We start from the raw sequence: 20,792 nt of genomic DNA on the forward strand, positions 1-20,792 counted from the left end.
AGTTACAATGTATCAGTGCAGGTGAAGGTCAGTTACAATGTATCAGTGCAGGTAAAGGTTAGTTACAATGTTTCAGTGCAGGTAAAGGTTAGTTACAATGTATCAGTGCTGGTAAAGGTTAGTTACAATGTATCAGTGCTGGTAAAGGTTAGTTACAATGTATCAGTGCTGGTAAAGGTTAGTTACAATGTATCAGTGCTGGTAAAGGTTAGTTACAATGTATCAGTGTCGGTGAAGGTTAGTTACAATGTATCAGTGCTGGTAAAGGTCAGTTACAATGTATCAGTGAAGGTCAGTTACAATGTATCAGTGCTGGTGAAGGTTAGTTACAATGTATCAGTGCTGGTAAAGGTTAGTTACAATGTATCAGTGTCGGTGAAGGTTAGTTACAATGTATCAGTGCTGGTAAAGGTCAGTTACAATGTATCAGTGCATATAAAAGTTAGTTACAATGTATCAGTGCCGATAAAGGTTGGTTACAATGTATCAGTGCTGGCAAAGGTTACAATGTATCAGTGTGTGTGTGTGTGTGTGTGTAAAAGTTAGTTACAATGTATCAGTGCAAGTGAAGGTTAGTTACAATGTATCAGTGCAGGTAAAGGTTAGTTACAATGTATCAGTGCAGGTAAAGGTTAGTTACAATGTATCAGTGCTGGTAAAGGTTAGTTACAATGTATCAGTGCTGGTAAAGGTTAGTTACAATGTATCAATGCAGGTAAAGGTTAGTTACAATGTATCAATGCAGGTAAATGTTAGTTACAATGTATCAGTGCTGGTAAAGGTTAGTTACAATGTATCAGTGCGTGTAAAAGTTAGTTACAATGTATCAGTGCTGGCAAAGGTTAGTTACAATGTATCAGTGCTGGTAAAGGTTAGTTACAATGTATCAGTGCAGGTAAAGGTTAGTTACAATGTATCAGTGCGTGTAAAAGTTAGTTACAATGTATCAGTGCTGGCAAAGGTTCGTTACAATGTATCAGTGCTGGTAAAGGTCAGTTACAATGTATCAGTGCAGGTAAAGGTTAGTTACAATGTATCAGTGCAGGTGAAGGTCAGTTACAATGTATCAGTGCAGGTGAAGGTTAGTTACAATGTATCAGTGCTGGTAAAGGTTAGTTACAATGTATCAGTGCTGGTAAAGGTTAGTTACAATGTATCAGTGCAGGTGAAGGTCAGTTACAATGTATCAGTGCAGGTGAAGGTTAGTTACAATGTATCAGTGCTGGTAAAGGTTAGTTACAATGTATCAGTGCAGGTGAAGGTCAGTTACAATGTATCAGTGCAGGTGAAGGTTAGTTACAATGTATCAGTGCTGGTAAAGGTTAGTTACAATGTATCAGTGCAGGTGAAGGTCAGTTACAATGTATCAGTGCTGGTAAAGGTTAGTTACAATGTATCAGTGCTGGTAAAGGTTAGTTACAATGTATCAGTGCTGGTAAAGGTTAGTTACAATGTATCAGTGTCGGTGAAGGTTAGTTACAATGTATCAGTGCTGGTAAAGGTTAGTTACAATGTATCAGTGCAGGTGAAGGTCAGTTACAATGTATCAGTGCTGGTAAAGGTTAGTTACAATGTATCAGTGCTGGTAAAGGTTAGTTACAATGTATCAGTGTCGGTGAAGGTTAGTTACAATGTATCAGTGCTGGTAAAGGTCAGTTACAATGTATCAGTGCCGATAAAGGTTGGTTACAATGTATCAGTGCTGGCAAAGGTTACAATGTATCAGTGTGTGTGTGTGTGTGTGTGTGTGTGTGTGTGTGTGTGTGTGTGTGTGTGTGTGTGTGTGTGTGTGTGTGTGTAAAAGTTAGTTACAATGTATCAGTGCAAGTGAAGGTTAGTTACAATGTATCAGTGCAGGTAAAGGTTAGTTACAATGTATCAGTGCTGGTAAAGGTTAGTTACAATGTATCAGTGCGTGTAAAAGTTAGTTACAATGTATCAGTGCTGGCAAAGGTTAGTTACAATGTATCAGTGCTGGTAAAGGTTAGTTTGGCAGACGCGGTACTGAATAAGGTGCGCGTCTCTGACTGGGGAGCACACAGAGAGAGCTGCACGTAAAGGTGGTCTGTGCCAGTTCCCCCCTAGCATCACTCCCCCTTAGTGATGCACTAATTAGAAGACCCCCAGCCGGCCAGTGGTCACTAGAGGGGAGGGGTCCTACGGCCACTCCTACAGGGGTTAAATCCTGGTGGTGTCCTGCCGAGAGTGAAAGAGAAAGTTCTCGGCCGGACACCTGGATTTAACCCCTGTAGGAGTGGCCGTAGGACCCCTCCCCTCTAGTGCCCACTGGCCGGCTGGGGGTCTTCCAATCAGTGCATCACTAAGGGGGAGTGATGCTAGGGGGGATCTGGCACTTACAACCTTTACGTGCAGCTCTCTGTGTGCTCCCCAGTCAGAGACGCGTTCCTTAATCAGTACCGCGTCTGCCAGACTGTGGAGACCTGGGTGTCGTAACCAGTGCCTTCCCCCCTCCCATCAGTCCCGTAATGAAACACACACAGTCCTAGTTGGGTTGAACAGGTCGGTCACAGTTTATTAATTAAATAATCGGAGAAAGGGCAATTACATATCGTAACGAGCGGCTCGCGCCGAGCTCCTGTCCGTGATCGACAGGGGAATTGGCCCAACGAGCGGTTACGACCTTTGCCCTCCTCCGCTTTTTCCGCCACGGAGGATCCCGTGTATTAACTACGCGGGACTCCGACCCCACCCCTCGATGCTAGGGCCTGTTCAACCCCATCCTGTAAACCAGACAGAAAAATATCGATGCCAATGTCCGTTAGGTGAACTCCGTCCGGCCTTAATTGTGGCGTGTTATCCCCTTGTAGCTGGTGGTGACGAATCACGATACGATACCGCCTCTTCCTCTCACATATTTTCCAATCCGCGCGTTGAATTTCCTTCTTGTCCGCTCTATGGCTTTTTTATCTCTTACACCTCGCCACACGGCCCGTGGTGTTATATCCGACCACACCAGTATTATGTTCCTGAATAGGCAGTTGAACCTTTCCATATCCGTTGTCACCCATTTGTACAATTCGGCCACCTTTTGTTTGCCGAGGTCATTGCCACACGCATGTACCACCATTCTCACCAGGTGTTCCGCCATCCTTGCTATGCCAACCATCTCTTTGAACACCTGTCTCCACTGGAGGCCTCTGACACCCCTCCAGTTAACTTTTTTTTTTTTTTTTTTTTTTTTTCCGGGAGGTAAAGATTTGTCCCTCCTGGCCGCCGTTCGGCCCTCTTTTCGGCCCAGTAAACGTAGGAATCTCCTACAACCCAAACTTCAACCCCTGTAAGAGACAACACATGTTAATTAAGCAAGTCGGGTCTTATGTATCTGGCGAAGCATGCGGACTTCCAACGACCCATTCTCTGCAACTCGGCCTCTGACACTCCTGCCCTAGCCGCTTCTGTGGCTGCACCTATGCGAAACGAATGTGTTCCGTACTCCTTTGGATTTGCGCCGGCTTTTTCCAAGCATAGCTTGAACATCGCCTGAAATTGGTACTTGGTCAGAGGGGACCCGTCTGTATGAGTGAAGAAAAATCTACCAGCGTGTCTTATCCCGGCGTATCTTCTAACCATTTTTAGTGGGCCAGCTGGGCCATCTGTGGAGTTAACCAGTACCCATGTGCCCCTACCGGTGGGGTCGCATTTGGATTTTCTAACCCTGATGCGCAGGGCGTCGCTGCATATTACCATGTCCTCATTAATTAGGCCACCTTCCGACGCGTTTTTTTTTTTTTTTTTTTTTGACCGCGGTAGCAATTCGCTGATACGCAGTGCTCCGAAAAAGACGGTCGCAAAAGCTGCTGATATGAGGGCCGCCTCATATTGCGATAAGCAGACCGACGGGGATATCGCAATCAGTTCCTGCAATAATCTCAGTGAAATGGGGCGGCGACATTCTTGACTTGGCTGAAGCCTCTTCCAACCTTTTATGGCTTGTCTTATGCAGAAGGACTTAGTTACGTCTACCCATCCCAATAATTGAAAGAAAAATGCTAGCCCCGATAATTTCCGTTGTGCCGAGGTGCCCGACGCCCCACCTTCCCTCATCCGTAATAGGAAATCGGTTGTCACCACGCTTCGTGCTCGGTTGCATTTATCGACTGGCCTACCCTGAATTAGTGAGCACCACTCCTCCCAATCCTTACCATACACCTGCCAGGTAGCTGGCGAAACGGAGGCCCGGATTAAGGGCATCAATGATTGGCCACTGTATCCCACAGGGACTGTGGACACAGAATACCCCGGTGTTGCGCGTTGGGCTGCTGGATTCTGAAAGCTTGCCAATTGGAAAATAACAATGGGTTAAAGATATTATCGTCAACTTCCGCCACCACGGTGGCTCTACACCAAATATTGTTTTCTAGGCATATCAGTGCGAGCCGTCGCCAGAGAGCGAGTATGGGCAAGGATGAAGAGGACATGTGATTTAGACTCTTTGCTGTTTTCACATTTTTAGTTTGGAAACAAATGTTCATGTTCCTCAACTGATCGGCCCATAACTCCATCGCTGCTACTACCGCAAACAATTCCCATAGGGCTGGGTCTTGCCCCCACTTTGTTGTCGTCCATTTCTCTGGCCAACCAGATTTGCACCATTGGTTTTTATAGATTGCTGCGAAACCCTCCTTTTTGTTCCACCCTATTGTCAGCCCTAATTCCTTGCTTGTGATCTCTCTAGCCATGACACACGTGTGACCGTTGTACGATTGCAGGAACGTCTGCCATACCAGCAGATCAGCTTTTAGCGAACGAGTGAGCCTAATTCTATGGCCGGGCTGAGAAGCGCCTTTTGTTGCCAGCGATAGTCTGCGCGAGAATGCTCTGCCGACCGGCATTACGCGGCAGGCGAACGTCAGTAGACCCAATAACGCCTGCATTTGCAGTAGGGTTACCTTGTTAACTTCGCGGAAGCCTTTCAATATTTGCTGGGTTTTTTGTATTTTATCCTCTGGTAAGCGGAACACCATCATGTTGGTATCTATTTCAATGCCCAGGAAGGGCAATACATTACATGGACCCTCCGTATTCTCCGGTGACAATGGCACGCCGAATTTGAGTGATATAGATTTGAATTTTTCTAGTAGATTGGAGCAGACTTTAGAATTTCTGGGGCCGACGAACAGGAAATCGTCGAGGTAGTGGATTAGGAATTTACTGCCCGTCTCGTACCGAACTACCCAATCTAGGAAGGTGCTGAATAGCTTGAAGTAGTGACATGAGATGGAACATCCCGTCGGGAGGCACATGTCGAAGTAATAGTATTGGTCCATTTTACAGCCCAGAAGGTGGAAACATTCGGGGTGCACGGGTAGTAACCGGAATGCCGATTCTATGTCGGATTTGGCTAGCAGAGCGCCGGGTCCGGCTGCCCGGACTAATTCAACCGCTTTATCAAACGACGCGTATGAGACGGAAGCTTCTTCTGTGGAAATTGCGTCATTAACCGAATCGCCCTTTGGGTGAGATAAATGGTGGATTAGGCGGTATTTACCGGATTCTTTTCTACCCATTTCTACTTCCTTTTCGATTTTTAGTCTGAGAATTTGGGGGAAATTCGCGGGCCGATTTTAGGTTATCAGATAGGGTTGGCGTTCTTGTTAGCCTAAAGGGGATAAAGAAACCGTCGGAGAATCCTGCCTGCAGCTGCTGAGCCGCTTTCTTATTAGGGTAGAGCTTTAGCTTTAGGGGGGGTGGGGGGGTGCCCATTGCGGTTACGCTCACTGGGGTTCTGCCTTGTAGTCCCTTTGTATGCCTGACGAGTGCACCTTGATGCTGGGTGTCCCCCCCCGCAAGCGGAGCAATCATGTCTGAATTTGCATAATGTGTGGAAACGGCAGTTTCCCTCGTTATATAGCCAGCAGGCCACGGGTTTTCGCACGACCACCGAGTTCTGACCTGGAGCCAATTATTCATCGTTAAACCGATTTTCGATCTCCCCCTATCGAAACCCCTATCGTTAGCTCTATCCCCCGTTTGCTGGTCCGCTGATAACAGCGACCAAATATCAATATAATCGTTGTTCCAGATTTTCTGTCTAGTGTCCAGATCTATATGAGCGCCTAGCGGGCTGATCCCGCAGAAGAAGGCGTCTTTGTGTAGATTAGCTGTTGAATTGTTCACCACTTTACCGCTCGAATGTGAAAGTTGTAGGATTATCTCCTTTAACGCTGAAGTTAGCTCCATTTCCTTTACATTAACCCCGTAGCGTAACGTTTCCTCGCTATCCTTGGAACACTCACCGCTGTGTGACTCTGGACGAGTGTACACCGATCCTGGAGGAACCCCCGCAGATGTTGACGGGGGGATGTCGCAGGACGGGGAAACTCTGGCTCCCGCTACAGCGAGGGATTGATGCTGAGTATCTTGCGATGAAGCCCGATTACAACCACGTAGTGGCGGATTGTTGGCTCTGTCTTCAGCGACTGCGCGGTGGTTGTTGTGGCTGGAAGCCGCGGGAGCCCGATTACTACCACATAGTGGCGGATTGATGTATTGGGCTGTATTATGGGCCAGAAGCATCCGGAACGCTGCTCTGAAATGTTTATATATCAGGACATGATATATAGTTCGTACAAGTCGCACGGCGGTTCAGCCTGGCGTCGGTACGACGAGGAGTTCCGCAGGCGTCTGGCCCTACAGCCCAATCTAGGCTGGGGGGTGAAAGCGACAGACGTGTGGTTGCGTCTGATGTCCCAAAAGCAGCCCCCCTTTTCGGCCACGACCACTAATTACTCCGCAGCCGCAGGTCAGAACTCAGTGGTCGTGCGAAAACCCGGGGCCTGCTGGCTATTCAACGAGGGAAACTGTCGATTCCACGTGTTATGTAAATTCAGACATGATTGCTCCGCTTGCGGGGGGGACACCCAGCCCTTTTCAGTCGCTCCCCTTCAAAAACATGGAAATATCACCGTTAGGCATTATACCAAAAAAGGAACCCGGTAAATACTGCTGAATTCATCATTTATCTCACCCAAAGGGCGATTCGGTTAACGACGCAATTTCCCCAGAAGAAGCTTCCGTCTCATACGCGTCGTTCGATAAAGCGGTAGAATTAGTCCGGGCTGCCGGACCTGGCGCCCTGCTAGCCAAATTCGACATAGAATCGGCATTCCGTTTACTACCCTTACACCCCGAATGTTTCCACCTTCTGGGCTGTAAAGTGGACCAATACTATTACTTCGACAGGTGCCTCCCAATGGGATGTTCCATCTCATGTCACTATTTCGAGCTATTCAGCATCTTCCTAGATTGGGTAGTTCGGTACGAGACGGGCAATAAATCCCTAATCTACTACCTCGACGATTTCCTGTTCGTCGGCCCCAGAAATTCTAAACTCTGATGACCTACTAGAAAAATTCAAATCTATCTCACTCAAATTCGGCGTGCCCTTGTCACCGGAGAAAACGGAGGGACCATGTAATGTATTGCCTTTCTTGGGCATTGAAATAGATACCAACATGATGGTGTTTCGCTTACCAGAGGGTAAAATACAAAAAACCCTGCAAACGTTGAAAGGCTTCCGCGAAGTTAACAAGGTAACCCTACAGCAAATACAGGCGTTATTGGGTCTTCTGACGTTTGCCTGCCGTGTAATGCCTGTCGGCAGAGCTTTCTCGCGCAGACTATCTCTGGTTACAAAAGGCGCTTCTCAGCCTGGCCATAGAATTAGACTCACTCGTTTGCTAAAAGCAGATCTGCTAGTATGGCAGACGTTCCTACAATCGTACAACGGTCACACGTGCGTCATGGCTAGTGAGATCGCAAGCGGGGATTTAGGGCTGACATTAGGGTGGAACAAAAAAGAGGGTTTTGCAGCAATCTATAAAAACCAATGGTGCAAATCTGGTTGGCCAGAGAAATGGATGGCAACAAAGTGGGGGCAAGACCCAGCCCTATGGGAATTGTTTGCGGTAGTAGCAGCGATGGAGATATGGGCCGATCAGTTGAGGAACATGAACATTCGTTTCCAAACAAAAATGCGAAAACAGCGAAGAGTTTAAATCACATGTCTTCTTCATCCCTGCCCATACTCGCTCTCTTGCGCCGGCTAGCGCTGATATGCCTTGATAACAATATTTGGTGTAGAGCCACCGTGGTGGTGGAGGTCGACGATAATACCATTAACCCATTGTTATTTTACAATTGGCAGGCTTTCAGAATCCAGCAGCCCAACGCGCAACCCCGGGGTATTCTGTCCACTGTCCCGGTGGGATACAGTGGCCAATCATTGATGCCCTTAATCCGGGCCTCCGTTTCGCCAGCTACCTGGCAGGTGTATGGTAAGGCTTGGGAGGAGTGGTGCTCACTAATTCAGGGTAGGCCAGTCGATGAATGCGACGGAGCACGAAGCGCGGTGACAACTGATTTTCTACTACGGTTGAGGGAAGGTGGGGCGTCGGGCACCTCGGCACAACGGAAGTTATCGGGGCTAGCATTTTTCTTTCAATTATTGGGATGGGTAGATGTAACTAAGTCCTTCTGCATAAGACAGGCCATGAAAGGTTGGAAAAGGCTTCAGCCAAGCCAAGAATGTCGCCGCCCCATTTCACTGAGACTATTGCAGGACCGGATTGCGATATCCCCGTCAGTCTGCTCATCACAATATGAGGCGGCCCTCATATCAGCAGCTTTTGCGACCGTCTTTTTCAGAGCACTGCGTATCAGCGAATTGCTACCGTGGTCAAAAAACGCGTCGGAAGGAGGCCTAATTAATGAGGACATAGTTATATGCAGCGACGCCCTGCGCATCAGGGTTAGAAAATCCAAATGCGATCCCACCGGTAGGGGCATATGGGTACTGGTTAACTCCACAGATGGCCCAGCTTGTCCGCTAAAAATGGTTAGAATATACGCCATGATAAGACACGCTGGTAGATTTTTCTTCACTCATACAGACGGGTCCCCTCTGACCAAGTACCAATTCCAGGGGATGTTCAAGCTATGCTTGGAAAAAACTGGCACAAATCCAAAAGAGTATGGGACACATTCGTTCCGGATAGGGGGCGGCCCCCTAAAAGCTAGGGCAGGTGTGTCAGAGGACGAAGTGCAGAGAATGGGTTGTCGGAAGTCCGCATGCTTCGCCAGATACATAAGACCTGACTTGCTTAATTAACATGTGTTGTCTCTTACAGGGGTTGAAGTTTGGGTTGTAGGAGATTCCTACGTTTACTGGGCCGAAAAGAGGGCCAAACTGCGGCCAGGAGGAACAAATCTTTACCTCCCGGGCATAAAAGTTAACTGGAGGGGTGTCAGAGGCCTCCAGTGGAAACAGGTGTTCAAGGAGATGGTTGGCATAGCAAGGATGGCGGAACACCCGGTGATAATGGTGGTACACGCGGGTGGCAATGACCTTGGCAAACAAAAGTTGGCCGAATTGTACAAATGGGTGACAACGGATATGGAAAGGTTCAGCTGTCTATTCAGGAACATAATACTGGTGTGGTCGGATATAACACCACGGGCTGTTTGGTGAGGAGCAAGAGATAAAAAAGCCATAGAGCGGACAAGGAGCAAATTCAATGCTCGGATGGGAAAATATGTGAGAGGAAGAGGCGGTATCGGGATTCGTCACCACCAGCTACAAGGGGATAACACGCCACAATTAAGACCGGACGGAGTTCACCTAACGGACATTGGCCTCAATATTTTTTTGTTGGGTTTACAGGATGGGGTTGAACAGGCCCTAACATTGATGGGTGGGGTCGGAGTCCCGCGTAGGTAATACACGGGATCCTCCGTGGCGGAAGAAGCGGAGGAGGGCAAAGGTCGTAACCGCTCGTTGGGCCAATTCCCCTGTCGATCACGGACAGGAGCTCGGCGCGAGCCGCTTGTTACGATATGTAATTGCCTTTCTCTGCTTATTTAATTAATAAACTGTGACCGACCTGTTCAACCCACCTAGGACTGTGTGTGTTTCATTACGGGAGTGATGGGAGGGGGGAAGGCACTGGTTACGACACCCAGGTCTCCACAGTCTGGCAGACGCGGTACTGAATAAGGTGCGCGTCTCTGACTGGGGAGCACACAGAGAGAGCTGCACGTAAAGGTGGTCTGTGCCAGTTCCCCCCTAGCATCACTCCCCCTTAGTGATGCACTAATTAGAAGACCCCCAGCCGGCCAGTGGTCACTAGAGGGGAGGGGTCCTACGGCCACTCCTACAGGGGTTAAATCCTGGTGTCCAGCCGGGAACTTTCTCTTTCACTCTCGGCGGACACCTGGAAGCTTTTGTCCCACCCACCCTCCCTTTTAAAGGCTAATGATGAAACTAACCCGCAGGATAATGTAAATGTGTAATTAAATGTGTGAATTATGTTGTAATATTTATAAAAAAAAAAAAAAAAAAAAAATGTATTTACATACGTATGTTGATATAACTAACCCTGGTAGCCTCTATTAAGTCACAGCGGAAGAAGCGGAGGAGGGCAAAGGTCGTAACCGCTCGTTGGGCCAATTCCCCTGTCGATCACGGACAGGAGCTCGGCGCGAGCCGCTTGTTACGATATGTAATTGCCTTTCTCTGCTTATTTAATTAATAAACTGTGACCGACCTGTTCAACCCACCTAGGACTGTGTGTGTTTCATTACGGGAGTGATGGGAGGGGGGAAGGCACTGGTTACGACACCCAGGTCTCCACAGTCACAATGTATCAGTGCGTGTAAAAGTTAGTTACAATGTATCAGTGCTGGTAAAGGTTAGTTACAATGTATCAGTGCGTGTAAAAGTTAGTTACAATGTATCAGTGCTGGCAAAGGTTACAATGTATCAGTGTGTGTGTGTGTGTGTGTGTGTGTGTGTGTGTGTGTGTGTGTGTGTGTGTGTGTGTGTGTGTGTGTGTGTGTAAAAGTTAGTTACAATGTATCAGTGCAAGTGAAGGTCAGTTACAATGTATCAGTGCAGGTAAAGGTTAGTTACAATGTATCAGTGCTGGTAAAGGTTAGTTACAATGTATCAGTGCTGGTAAAGGTTAGTTACAATGTATCGGTGCCGGTGACCGTTAGTTACAATGTATCAGTGCTGGTAAAGGTTGGTTACAATGCATCAGTGCAGGTAAAGGTTGGTTACAATGTATCATTGCCGGTAACCGTTAGTTACGATGTGTCAGTGCAGGTAAAGGTTAGTTACAATGTATCATTGCCGGTAACCGTTAGTTACGATGTGTCAGTGCAGGTAAAGGTTAGTTACAATGTATCATTGCCGGTAACCGTTAGTTACAATGTATCAGTGCAGGTAAAAGTTAGTTACAAAGTGTTAGTGCAGGTGAAAAAAAAATATATATCAACCTGAATACCAAACTAGATTGCGTACAATTGTAACAAACCCTCAGCTGTTTAGAAATGGCCACATATATTTTAAAGTTTAGTTTTTAGCCTTTGGATCTAAACAAGTAAGTTTGCATTTACTGACAGGTAGCGTCAATCTTGGAAATGGCTGTTTATGGGGGCCCTGCTGGCCCCTATACACGGCGGATGGGTGGCGCGCTGCCCCCTATTGCCATCATGTGACGTTCTGACTCCTGGGACAGATATAATATATGGGGGGGTTGTCACCAATCTGTGAATCTCAAAAGTTCTGAAAAGTTTTTAAAGGCTTTTAAAATTTCCTTGAAATGAATGGCGGCTATTAAAGGCATCAAGATTTCCGATTTTTTTTTTTTCTTCAGGGTGTCACAATCGGAGAATGGGTGGGGTTTCCAGGCCGTGAACTTCCAAGTAAATTAATATAGTGTTTCCCTTTAAGGATTGCCACCATTCGAATGGGGACCACATATTAGCATGATCTTCTGTGCAGAGAGCCTATTTTGTTTGCGACCTTCGTCCTAGGGATGGCTGGGTGGTCTCAGTTTAGGGACCCCACCGATGTTCTTCCCTCAGGTTTGCAGGACATGTTCCCTTATTAAATCCCCACAGTTCCGGCCGTTGATTGGGGGAATTCTGGGCTTAGAATGACTCTGGCGCGGCTCCGATAACATTTCCCGCTCGCACTGTATATACTGTATACATCATAATTTGTTTTTTAGAAATTCCGTGCAGTCGGATCCTGATTTCTGCGCCTTAAAATAAACAAACATCTCGACCCGCCGAGACCGAAATGAAATGGAGTCAAATAGGAGCTGTACGTGTGGCAAATATTTGCACAGAAAGTCTCAATAAGCTCTGGAAGGGAGTCTGTTCTGCAAAGGGCGTCAAGAAACTGTTTACAGACCCTTACTGGGGGAAAAAAAAAAGTCCACGGCAAAACTACACAGCCCTCAAAATGATGCCCTTAAAGGGGGAGTCCATGGTTAGAGAACTAGGACTCCCTTCGAAAAACAACTCCACACCGATCAGAGGTTTTGTTTGGTATTTTCCCAGCTCCATTCACTTCACTGTTCTTCTGCTTGCTCGTTTACCTCTGAACTTGCATGTTTTCTTGCTTGAATGAGGGGTCTAAATAAAGGAAATGGAGCCCTATGGTGGGAACCAAATTAGAACTTCTCTCCCTTCATACTGCGTGGTTGTGCCAACCGGGGACACAAGGGTTTAATACTGGTGGATGGTGGATTGTCTTCTTCTCAACATTCCACGATTATTGTGTCGAAGTGCTAAGGAGGAACGTCCTTTCCAGGTTCTCACTAGTAAATGGGCCAAGACCGACCTTGATCGGGCTCACGATCTCTCTTTTGGAGGTTGTTTCGCCACCAACGATGACAAGCCCCCCAAAAAAGTCACGTCTAAGATGGCCACCTTGAGAAGCCACTTGTAGTTGATGGCACCTCTTTTAGAAGTCCTTAGGTCACCCTTCTCAGGTCTGATAGTCTCTCCTCTATCCATCAATAGGTTAATGCAGTTGATATAAAGATCTTAACGGCCGAGAATAAGCAGCAAAGAATGTTTAAAGAATTTTAGGCAAGTTTTTTCATGTTCGGAGGAGGGGGGGAGCAATCATGGGCCGTATCCAAAGTCAAACCTGCGGAGACGCTAAGCTATATTTTGGCTGTTTTTTTTTTGTTTTTTTTTCATGGATTTTGTAAGATGCCATAGGGATTGCCAGAAGGATGTCTGGATTTGAGCCTGTTCACCTCTCCCAGAGCCGGGCTGTCAACTCTCAAGGACAATAACTGACTAAGTCCTATAGAAGCATGTCACTCAGCCCTTGGAAACTGAGCCAGGCTCTCATGGCTCCCATCACAGCGACACCAACTAGGTATGAGTGATCAGTGACAGCTCTGTCTATGCTTCATTGAGGCCTCCGTCAGCCATGAACTTAGAGGCACTTACAGCCTCTCTATAGCAAGCTGTGTACTGAGCCGAGGTGTCAAAACTGAAGGACCTCCTTGAATGGAGACTAGACCGAGAGTAGTCTTGTTGGGGCAGGAATTAAAGTAAATCGTAGCTGTGCATTACACTGTGGTGGTCAAAAAAAGATTACATAGGAACTAACACCATGGAGCTAATAACTCCCAAAACCATGACCCTATGCCAAACAGTCAATACTAAGGAGTCTACACCAAAGAGCCTACAGCAATGAGCCTATACCATGGATCATACAATACAAAGCCCATATCTAAGAGTCTACATTATGGAGGCTGCACCAAAGAGTCTATACGATGAGGCTTACTCTATGAAACCTATACTGTGGAGCTTACACCGTCTGCCAACAACAAGGAACCAATACCAAAGAGTCAATACTAAGGAGTCTACACCAAAGAGCCTGCAGCAATGAGCCTATTACTTTATATTTATATATCACCATTAATTCCATGGTGCTGTACATGAGAAAGGGGTTACATACAGGGTTATAGATATCATTTACAGTACACAAATTTATGATGACAGACTGGTACAGAGGGGAGAGGACCCTGTCCTTGCGGACTTACATTCTACGGGATACTGGGGAAGAGACAGAAGGTCAGGAGTGCGGCAGCTCTGGTTGTGGTGAGGCGGCAGCTCTGGTGGTGGTGAGGCGGCAGCACGAGTGGTGTTGAGGCGGCAGCTCTGGTTGTGGTGAGGCGGCAGCTCTGGTTGTGGTGAGGCGGCAGCTCTGGTGGTGGTGAGTAGGCAGCTCTGGTGGTGGTGAGGCAGCAGCACGAGTGGTGGTGAGGCGGCAGCTCTGGTGGTTGGTGAGGCGGCAGCATGGTTATTGCAGGCTGTAGGCTTTCCTGAAGAGATGGGTTTTCAGGTTCCGTCTGAAGGATCCAAGGGTGGTGGATAATCTTATGTGTTGAGGCGTGGAATTCCAGAAGATGGGGGATGTTCAGGAGAAATCTTGGAGGCGGTTGTGTGAGGAACGAATGAGTAGGAGGTGTTGGGAGGATCGAAGATTACGTGAGGGAAGATATCGGGAGATTAGTTCAGAGATATAGGGAGGGGACAGGTTGTGGATGGCGTTGTAGATCCGTGTTAGTAGTTTGAACTGGATTCGTTGGGGAATTGGGAGCCAGTGGAGGGATTTGCAGGGGAATAGCGAGGAGAGAGGTGGATTAGCCGGGCAGCAGAGTTGAGGACAGACTGGAGTGGTGCAAGAGAGTTAGCGGGGAGGCCACAGAGGAGGGTGTTGCAGTAATCGAGGCGGGAGATGATGAGGGCATGCACAAGAGTTTTAGTAGATTGTGGAGTGAGGAAGGAACGGATTCTGGCAATATTTTTGAGTTGGAGGCGACACGAGGTGGCAAGAGTTTGGACGTGAGGTTTGAAGGACAGGGCAGAGTCGAGAGTTACCCCGAGGCAGCGGATTTCAGGTGCGGGAGAGAGCGTGATGCCGTTTACCATAATAGATAGATCAGGTAGGAGGGATACGCGAGATGGGGGAAAGATGATGAGTTTGGTTTTGTCTACATTGAGTTTTAGGAAGCGAGAGGAGAAAGAGGAGGATATGGCTGACAGACACTTCGTGATTCTGGACAGCATAGAGGTGACATCTGGGCCAGAGAGGTAGATCTGAGTGTCGCCTGCATACAGGTGGTACTGGAAGCCATGGGACTTTGAGTTCTCCTAGGCCAAGGGTATAGATGAAAAAAAGTAGGGGCCCTATGGCAGAGCCTTGAGGGACTCCAACAGAGAGAGGGCGGGATGAGGAGGTAGTGTGGGAGTGGGAAACTCTAAATGTGCGGTCGAAAAGGTATGAGGCAATCCAGGACAGGGCAAGGCCTTTGATACCAAGGGAAGAAAGAATCTGTAGCAGTAGGCAGTGGTCGAAAGCAGAGGACAGGTCGAGAAGGAGGAAGATGGAGAACTGTCTGGTAGCTTTGGCTGTGAGTAAGTCATTAGTAATTTTGGTCAGAGCAGTTTCGGTGAAGTGGTGCGGGCGGAAGCCAGATTGGAGGTTGTCAAGGAGAGAGTTAGATGAGAGGTGGGAGGAAAGCTTAGCATGGACATGCTACTTGGAAGCAAACGGGAGCAGTGATATGGGGCGATAGCTGGACATAGCAGTTGGGTCAAGGTTAGCTTTTTTGAGGATAGGTGTGATGGTGGCATGTATGATGGCAGAGGGGAAGGTACCGGAAGATAACGATAGGTTGAAGAGATGGGTTAGGGCTGGAATGAGCGTGTTAGTGAGGTTGGGGAGCAGGTGGGAAGGGATGGGGTCAGGTGATGAGGTGTGATTTGGAAAGGAATTGAGTAAGTTCTCCTTCAGTGATGTTGGAGAGGGAAGTTATTAGGGAAGGGCAGAGGTCTGGTATATGGAGTGGTTGGGGTGATGGAACAGTAAAGGTTTGCCTCGTTTGGTCAATCTTGTTTTTGAAGTAGGTGGCAAAGGTGGGAAGAGATGAGGGGAGTTGGAGGTGGCAGTGGTGGGCGGAGGAGAGAGTTAAACATGCTGAACAGTTGTTTTGGGTTGTAGGATAGTGAGGATACAAGGTTAGTGAAATAGGTCTGTTTATCAGAAGTGAGGGCTAGTTTGAAGGCAAGTGTAGCTTGTTTGAAAGCAATGAAGTCGTCTGGCAGGCGTGTTTTCTTCCAACACCGCTCCGCCACCCTGGATGCTTGTCGAAGTTTTTTGTTGAGGTTATGCCAGGGTTGCCTATTGATTTGTCGCACTTTGCCATGCATGAGAGGGGCGACTGAGTCTATGGCTGATGTGAGGGTGGAGTTATAGAAAGCGGTGGCGCTGTCCGTGTCATGGAGTGAAGATATGGAGGACAGGGGTAGAAGAGAGTCTGAGAGTCTGTGAATGTCTAGGTGTGCAAGGCATATACCATGGATTATACAATAAAAAGCCAATACCTAAGAGTCTACATTATGGAGGTTGCACCAAAGAGTCTACAGGATGAGGTTTACTCTGTGAAGCCTATACTGTGGCGCTTACACTGTCTGCCAACAACAAGGAACCAATATCAAAGAGCCTACGCCAAAGAGTCTATACTAAGGAGTCTACACCAAAGAGCTTACAGCAGTGAGCCTATACCATGGATACTACCCTACAAAGCCTATACCTAAGAGTTTACATTATAGAGGCTACACCAAAGAGTTTACAGTATGAGGCCTACAATGTGAAACCTATACTGTAGAGCCTACTTCATCTACCAATAACTAGGAACTGATATCTAAGAGCCTACGCCAAAGAGTCTATACTCTACAGTCAACACAAAACAGCCTGCATCACCAAGCCTACATGAAGGAGCCTATATCAAAGGGTCTGCACCATGGAGCTTACACCAAAAAGTCTACACTACACTCTTACTACTACTACACTCTTACTCTGTAAAACCTATACTGTGAGCCTATACCATGAACCCTAAACTACACTACAATGTTTTCACCATGAAACCTATACTGTGGAGCTTACACAATTTGTCAACAACAAGGAACCAATACCAAAGAGTCTAGGACAAAGTGTCGATACTAAAGAGTCTACTCGAAAGAGCCTACATGAAGAAGCCTATACCACAGATCCTACACTATGAACAACAAATTACAAAGCCTAAGCCTAAAAGTCTACATTATGGAGCATACACCAAACAGTCTACACATTGGACTTTCACAGTGGACCTTGCACAATGCAGCCAACAACAAGGAACCAACATCAAATAGCCTATGGCACAGTGTATACTACAGAGCCTGCATCACCAAGTCTACATGAAGGAGCATATACAAAAGGATCTACACCATAGAGCTTACTCCAAAGAAATTACACTATGGAGTCTACACCAAAAAGTTTGTACTATGGAGGCTATAATATGTAGCCTTCACCGTGGAATCTATACCATAGAGCCTGCATCACATAGTGGGGCCTACACCAAAGAGTCTACTGTATAGAGCATAGCCCTTGATTAACAAGCTTATATAACCTCGTTACAGCATGGAGCCTACACTGCCGTGATTAGACCAAGAAGCCTACACTACGGAGCCTTTCCTAAAGAATCCATGCTAAAAAGTGTACACCAAAGCCCCTGCATCATGGAGCCTAAACCACAAAGTCTGTCCAAGGTGTACCAACTAGACTTCTCCAAGGAATTCTCTCCAATATTTCTTTACTTCTCAGAGATTTCCGGTTAGGACCACATGTCTTGTTGGATGGAAGGTTTTTCCAGTTCCGGAATATGTTCTGCTATGTAATCTAGCACAAATGACACGTTATCAGAGGTCTAGACTAACCACACAACAACACCATAGCTGTAGACCTCAGAACATGGGCAGTCTGTTCACGTAGTTCCAGTGGAACTGACATTAGGTCCTTTTAATAATGTCACACTCAAGTCAAGGACCCAGAATAATTCCACCAAAGTTCTAGATCCATGTCAGAATAGCACAGAGACTCTAGAACAATGCACCTTATTATTAGTTTCATCAATTAATCACATTCTCCTTCTAGACCTACCTCGCCCCATAACCAACCCGGCCCCCTCACCAACCTTCTTGATTCCAATAATCCAACCAGTGGTGTAAACTCTTAGCCCACAACATCTTTAACCTCAGCTTGTCGGGTGGTTTCGAGTTGATAAGTGGTGGAATTTGTCACTATTTAAGGAAAATAATAACTTCGGTGACCAAAATGACTCATTGTCTTAGACCGGGAAGAATTTAAGAAGCCGTACTAGATCTAAAATGGGCATCAAAATGCAGTAGCATTTTCTTAAGATTTTAAGGTGGTAATGGCTTGCCTGAGGATGTTGCAGGAAGGGGTAACATTTCTGTTCTAGTATTTTTGCAATTATTGCATGGTAAGATGGCTGCATGGATTCTGCATGTACATGGCATGACCCTAACCGCACACGTGCATGTTCCTTACTCCTTAGATTTCAATGGCATCAACCCGACTCAGTCTCCCTTTGGATTCTGCGAGTCCTTAGACCCGGAACTGAATCCATTCCCCGCACCTACTGACACCAGTCCGCGGTCAGGACTGACGCCGGAGCAGGGCCGCGGAGTTTTACCCGGAGCGCCAACATTTCAGACAGATCCTGGTATGTAACACTAATGTCCCAATCTCACAGTATTTGTGGATTTGTATCCGTACATGGATTGGAGAAGCTTAATGCTGTGAATGTTTGAACTAGTCATCTAAACCTCCAGTACAGAGCTGTGGAATATAAGAAGGGCTAGCTATTTAATTGCCCCATAGGGGTCCATGGTTGGTTTTGCCTAATACCTCGTCTTCTTTGACAAGCCAATTCCAAACTTTGGTTCTCAAAACAATCTCTATTAAATGATCTATAGTATGTCCGTGTTTTCTCATCACAACCGAAGACTTCTCCAGTGCTTCACCTGTTGCCTAGATTGCTCTATCTTGGGCAGTTAGACTCTGACAATTCATAATTTGAGGGACCGTCACATATCGTAGTAATTTTTCGTCGGGTTCCTAATGAGAACCTATCCACTAATCAACTGGAAAAAAACGTTGTATCCACCTTTGCTCCTCGGTGCATCCACGTTCCCATTAGAGACGAGTCCAGGCTTCAATACCTCCATCTTTTCTGCTTTCATTGTTTACTTTCAGTACAATTTACGATTCCTAATAGATTTATCGTTCAGCAGGGGTCCTTGTGGACCCCCGGAATTGTTTAACCCCTACTTTGTTAGGCTTGATTCTTCTTTCGCGTCCCTGTAAATCCGCAATTATCGTCTGCAGAGAATTGTGCTGGCAGATGTGTGTAAATACAGTCTCCTCTCATTAGGATATATCTTGTATAATATGCATGTTAAGTGCCCGAACACAGAGCCGGCCACGCGGGGCCCCCGGCCTGACATCTCCAGCTGTTTTTCTTAGTACGGCTTGCATATGAAGAGCTGGGTAGAAATCGGATATGTGACTAAGGTACATATGTGTGTGTTACCGTCAATCTGTCACCCCAGGGAGGGAAGTCAGAGCTTCCAACAGGGCTACATTTATGGTCGCGAATGAAGAGGAGTTGTATTTTTGTGCGCGGGTAACACGAAGCATGGGCCTCCCCCAAACATCCACCCATCAAGATAACCATACCTAGGAGGGGATCGTCCGCTCGTCATAAGTTGGTAGAACTCAGAAGAGGACGTAGTGGAGATGACTGTTGCAGATTTCAGCTTTCAGCAGAATCCGGCCGCACTCTGACATTGTGGCATAATTAACTATGTTACCAGGGACATACTCGTTCATCATCATCAACATGGAGGATTACAGGAAGAGAATACACACAGAAAATCTAGAGAGGTCACACAATACCGAACTTTAATCCTTCCACATTCAGCACTCAGTAATTGTGGGAGAATGATTCTGCTGAAAGCCGAAATCTGCAACATTGACATTATTATCAACTGGTGCAAAGTAAGAAAACGCCACCAACTGTGAGACCACCAGATGGCGCCAGTGAGTGAAAGTGAGAGATAGCGCCACCTAGAGCAACACCTAGTGCGATATCGTTGCTCCTAGAGTAAGACGGTGCCACCTAGTGGCAGACGGTGAGTTGATCTTCAACGGTCCCTGGTGGGCTTAATCTTTTTTTGATCAAGTTGACTAAACCCGGTGATTCAGTCGCCCCCCACATCGACAGCTGAGATTTGTGGCCTCTGAATCCCGAAAATGACTCGGCCGTATAGTTTGCCATTGTACTAGGATGACTAATGCGTGGTAGTAGAAAGAAACTGAACTAAAGTTGTTCAATGTATGAATTCTCTGTGCACAGTGCATAACTATTATATAATGTCACCTCCGGGGGGGTATTTAAAGGGTAGGAATCAAATTAATGCAAACTATGGAACTTTTTCTCAACTTTTTATTTCTCTTATGACTTTTTGCTTTTTTTGTTATCTAATATCCAAAAGTTTCACACTGACCTGATAACTGCCAATCACAGCAACCGCATGTATCGTAATTTGCAAGTAATGCCACCTAGTGGCTGGATCCACTCATTACATGTCAAATGATCAAAACAAGTAATATTCTGTATTTATCAGTCCAAATGAAATGCATAGCCAACTTTTATACGTTTTTTTTTTTCGCTTAGGTTTGCCGGACTCGGACTTGAGGATTGCGGACCAGTTCGGACAGTCGGGGCTCGCTGACCAGATGACATGGTCGGACGGCTTGACTTTACTGAACCGTGTGACTGCGAGCTCACAGGAAGAGTGAGTATAGTGACTGATTCATACGCTGTCAGATACGTGGATGAAGGTCTAGAAGATGGCTGTTAAGTTTTGAGTCTTCCCTGTGGTTGATAAAGTCGGGCGAAATAATTAAAATAGTGATCACATGACTGTAGTTTAATAACGGAACCCCACATTAGATCGCCAACCCGAAATTTAGGGCATCTTATAGGAAAAGACGTCCCACCATCATTGAAGGTCAACGATACATTACCCCAACGTTAACAGCCATCTTT

At 46.6% G+C, this 20,792-nt stretch overlaps 1 protein-coding gene across 7 annotated transcripts in view; it reads left to right on the forward strand.

Annotated features, from left to right (window-relative positions):
• Window positions 1-20,792, forward strand: part of NCOA1 (nuclear receptor coactivator 1) — a 391,964-nt gene that overhangs the window by 338,957 nt on the left and 32,215 nt on the right. For 6 of the 7 annotated variants that reach the window (XM_069728421.1, XM_069728418.1, XM_069728417.1 and 3 more), the window contains exons 12-13: window positions 18,234-18,401; window positions 20,418-20,538. In XM_069728421.1, the coding sequence (XP_069584522.1) occupies window positions 18,234-18,401; window positions 20,418-20,538 (289 nt within the window). The remainder of the gene's footprint in view (window positions 1-18,233; window positions 18,402-20,417; window positions 20,539-20,792) is intronic. The other variant, XM_069728423.1, reaches the window with a different exon arrangement.

Source organism: Ranitomeya imitator, chromosome 5 (assembly GCF_032444005.1).
Source record: "Ranitomeya imitator isolate aRanImi1 chromosome 5, aRanImi1.pri, whole genome shotgun sequence".
Taxonomy (NCBI): domain Eukaryota; kingdom Metazoa; phylum Chordata; class Amphibia; order Anura; family Dendrobatidae; genus Ranitomeya; species Ranitomeya imitator.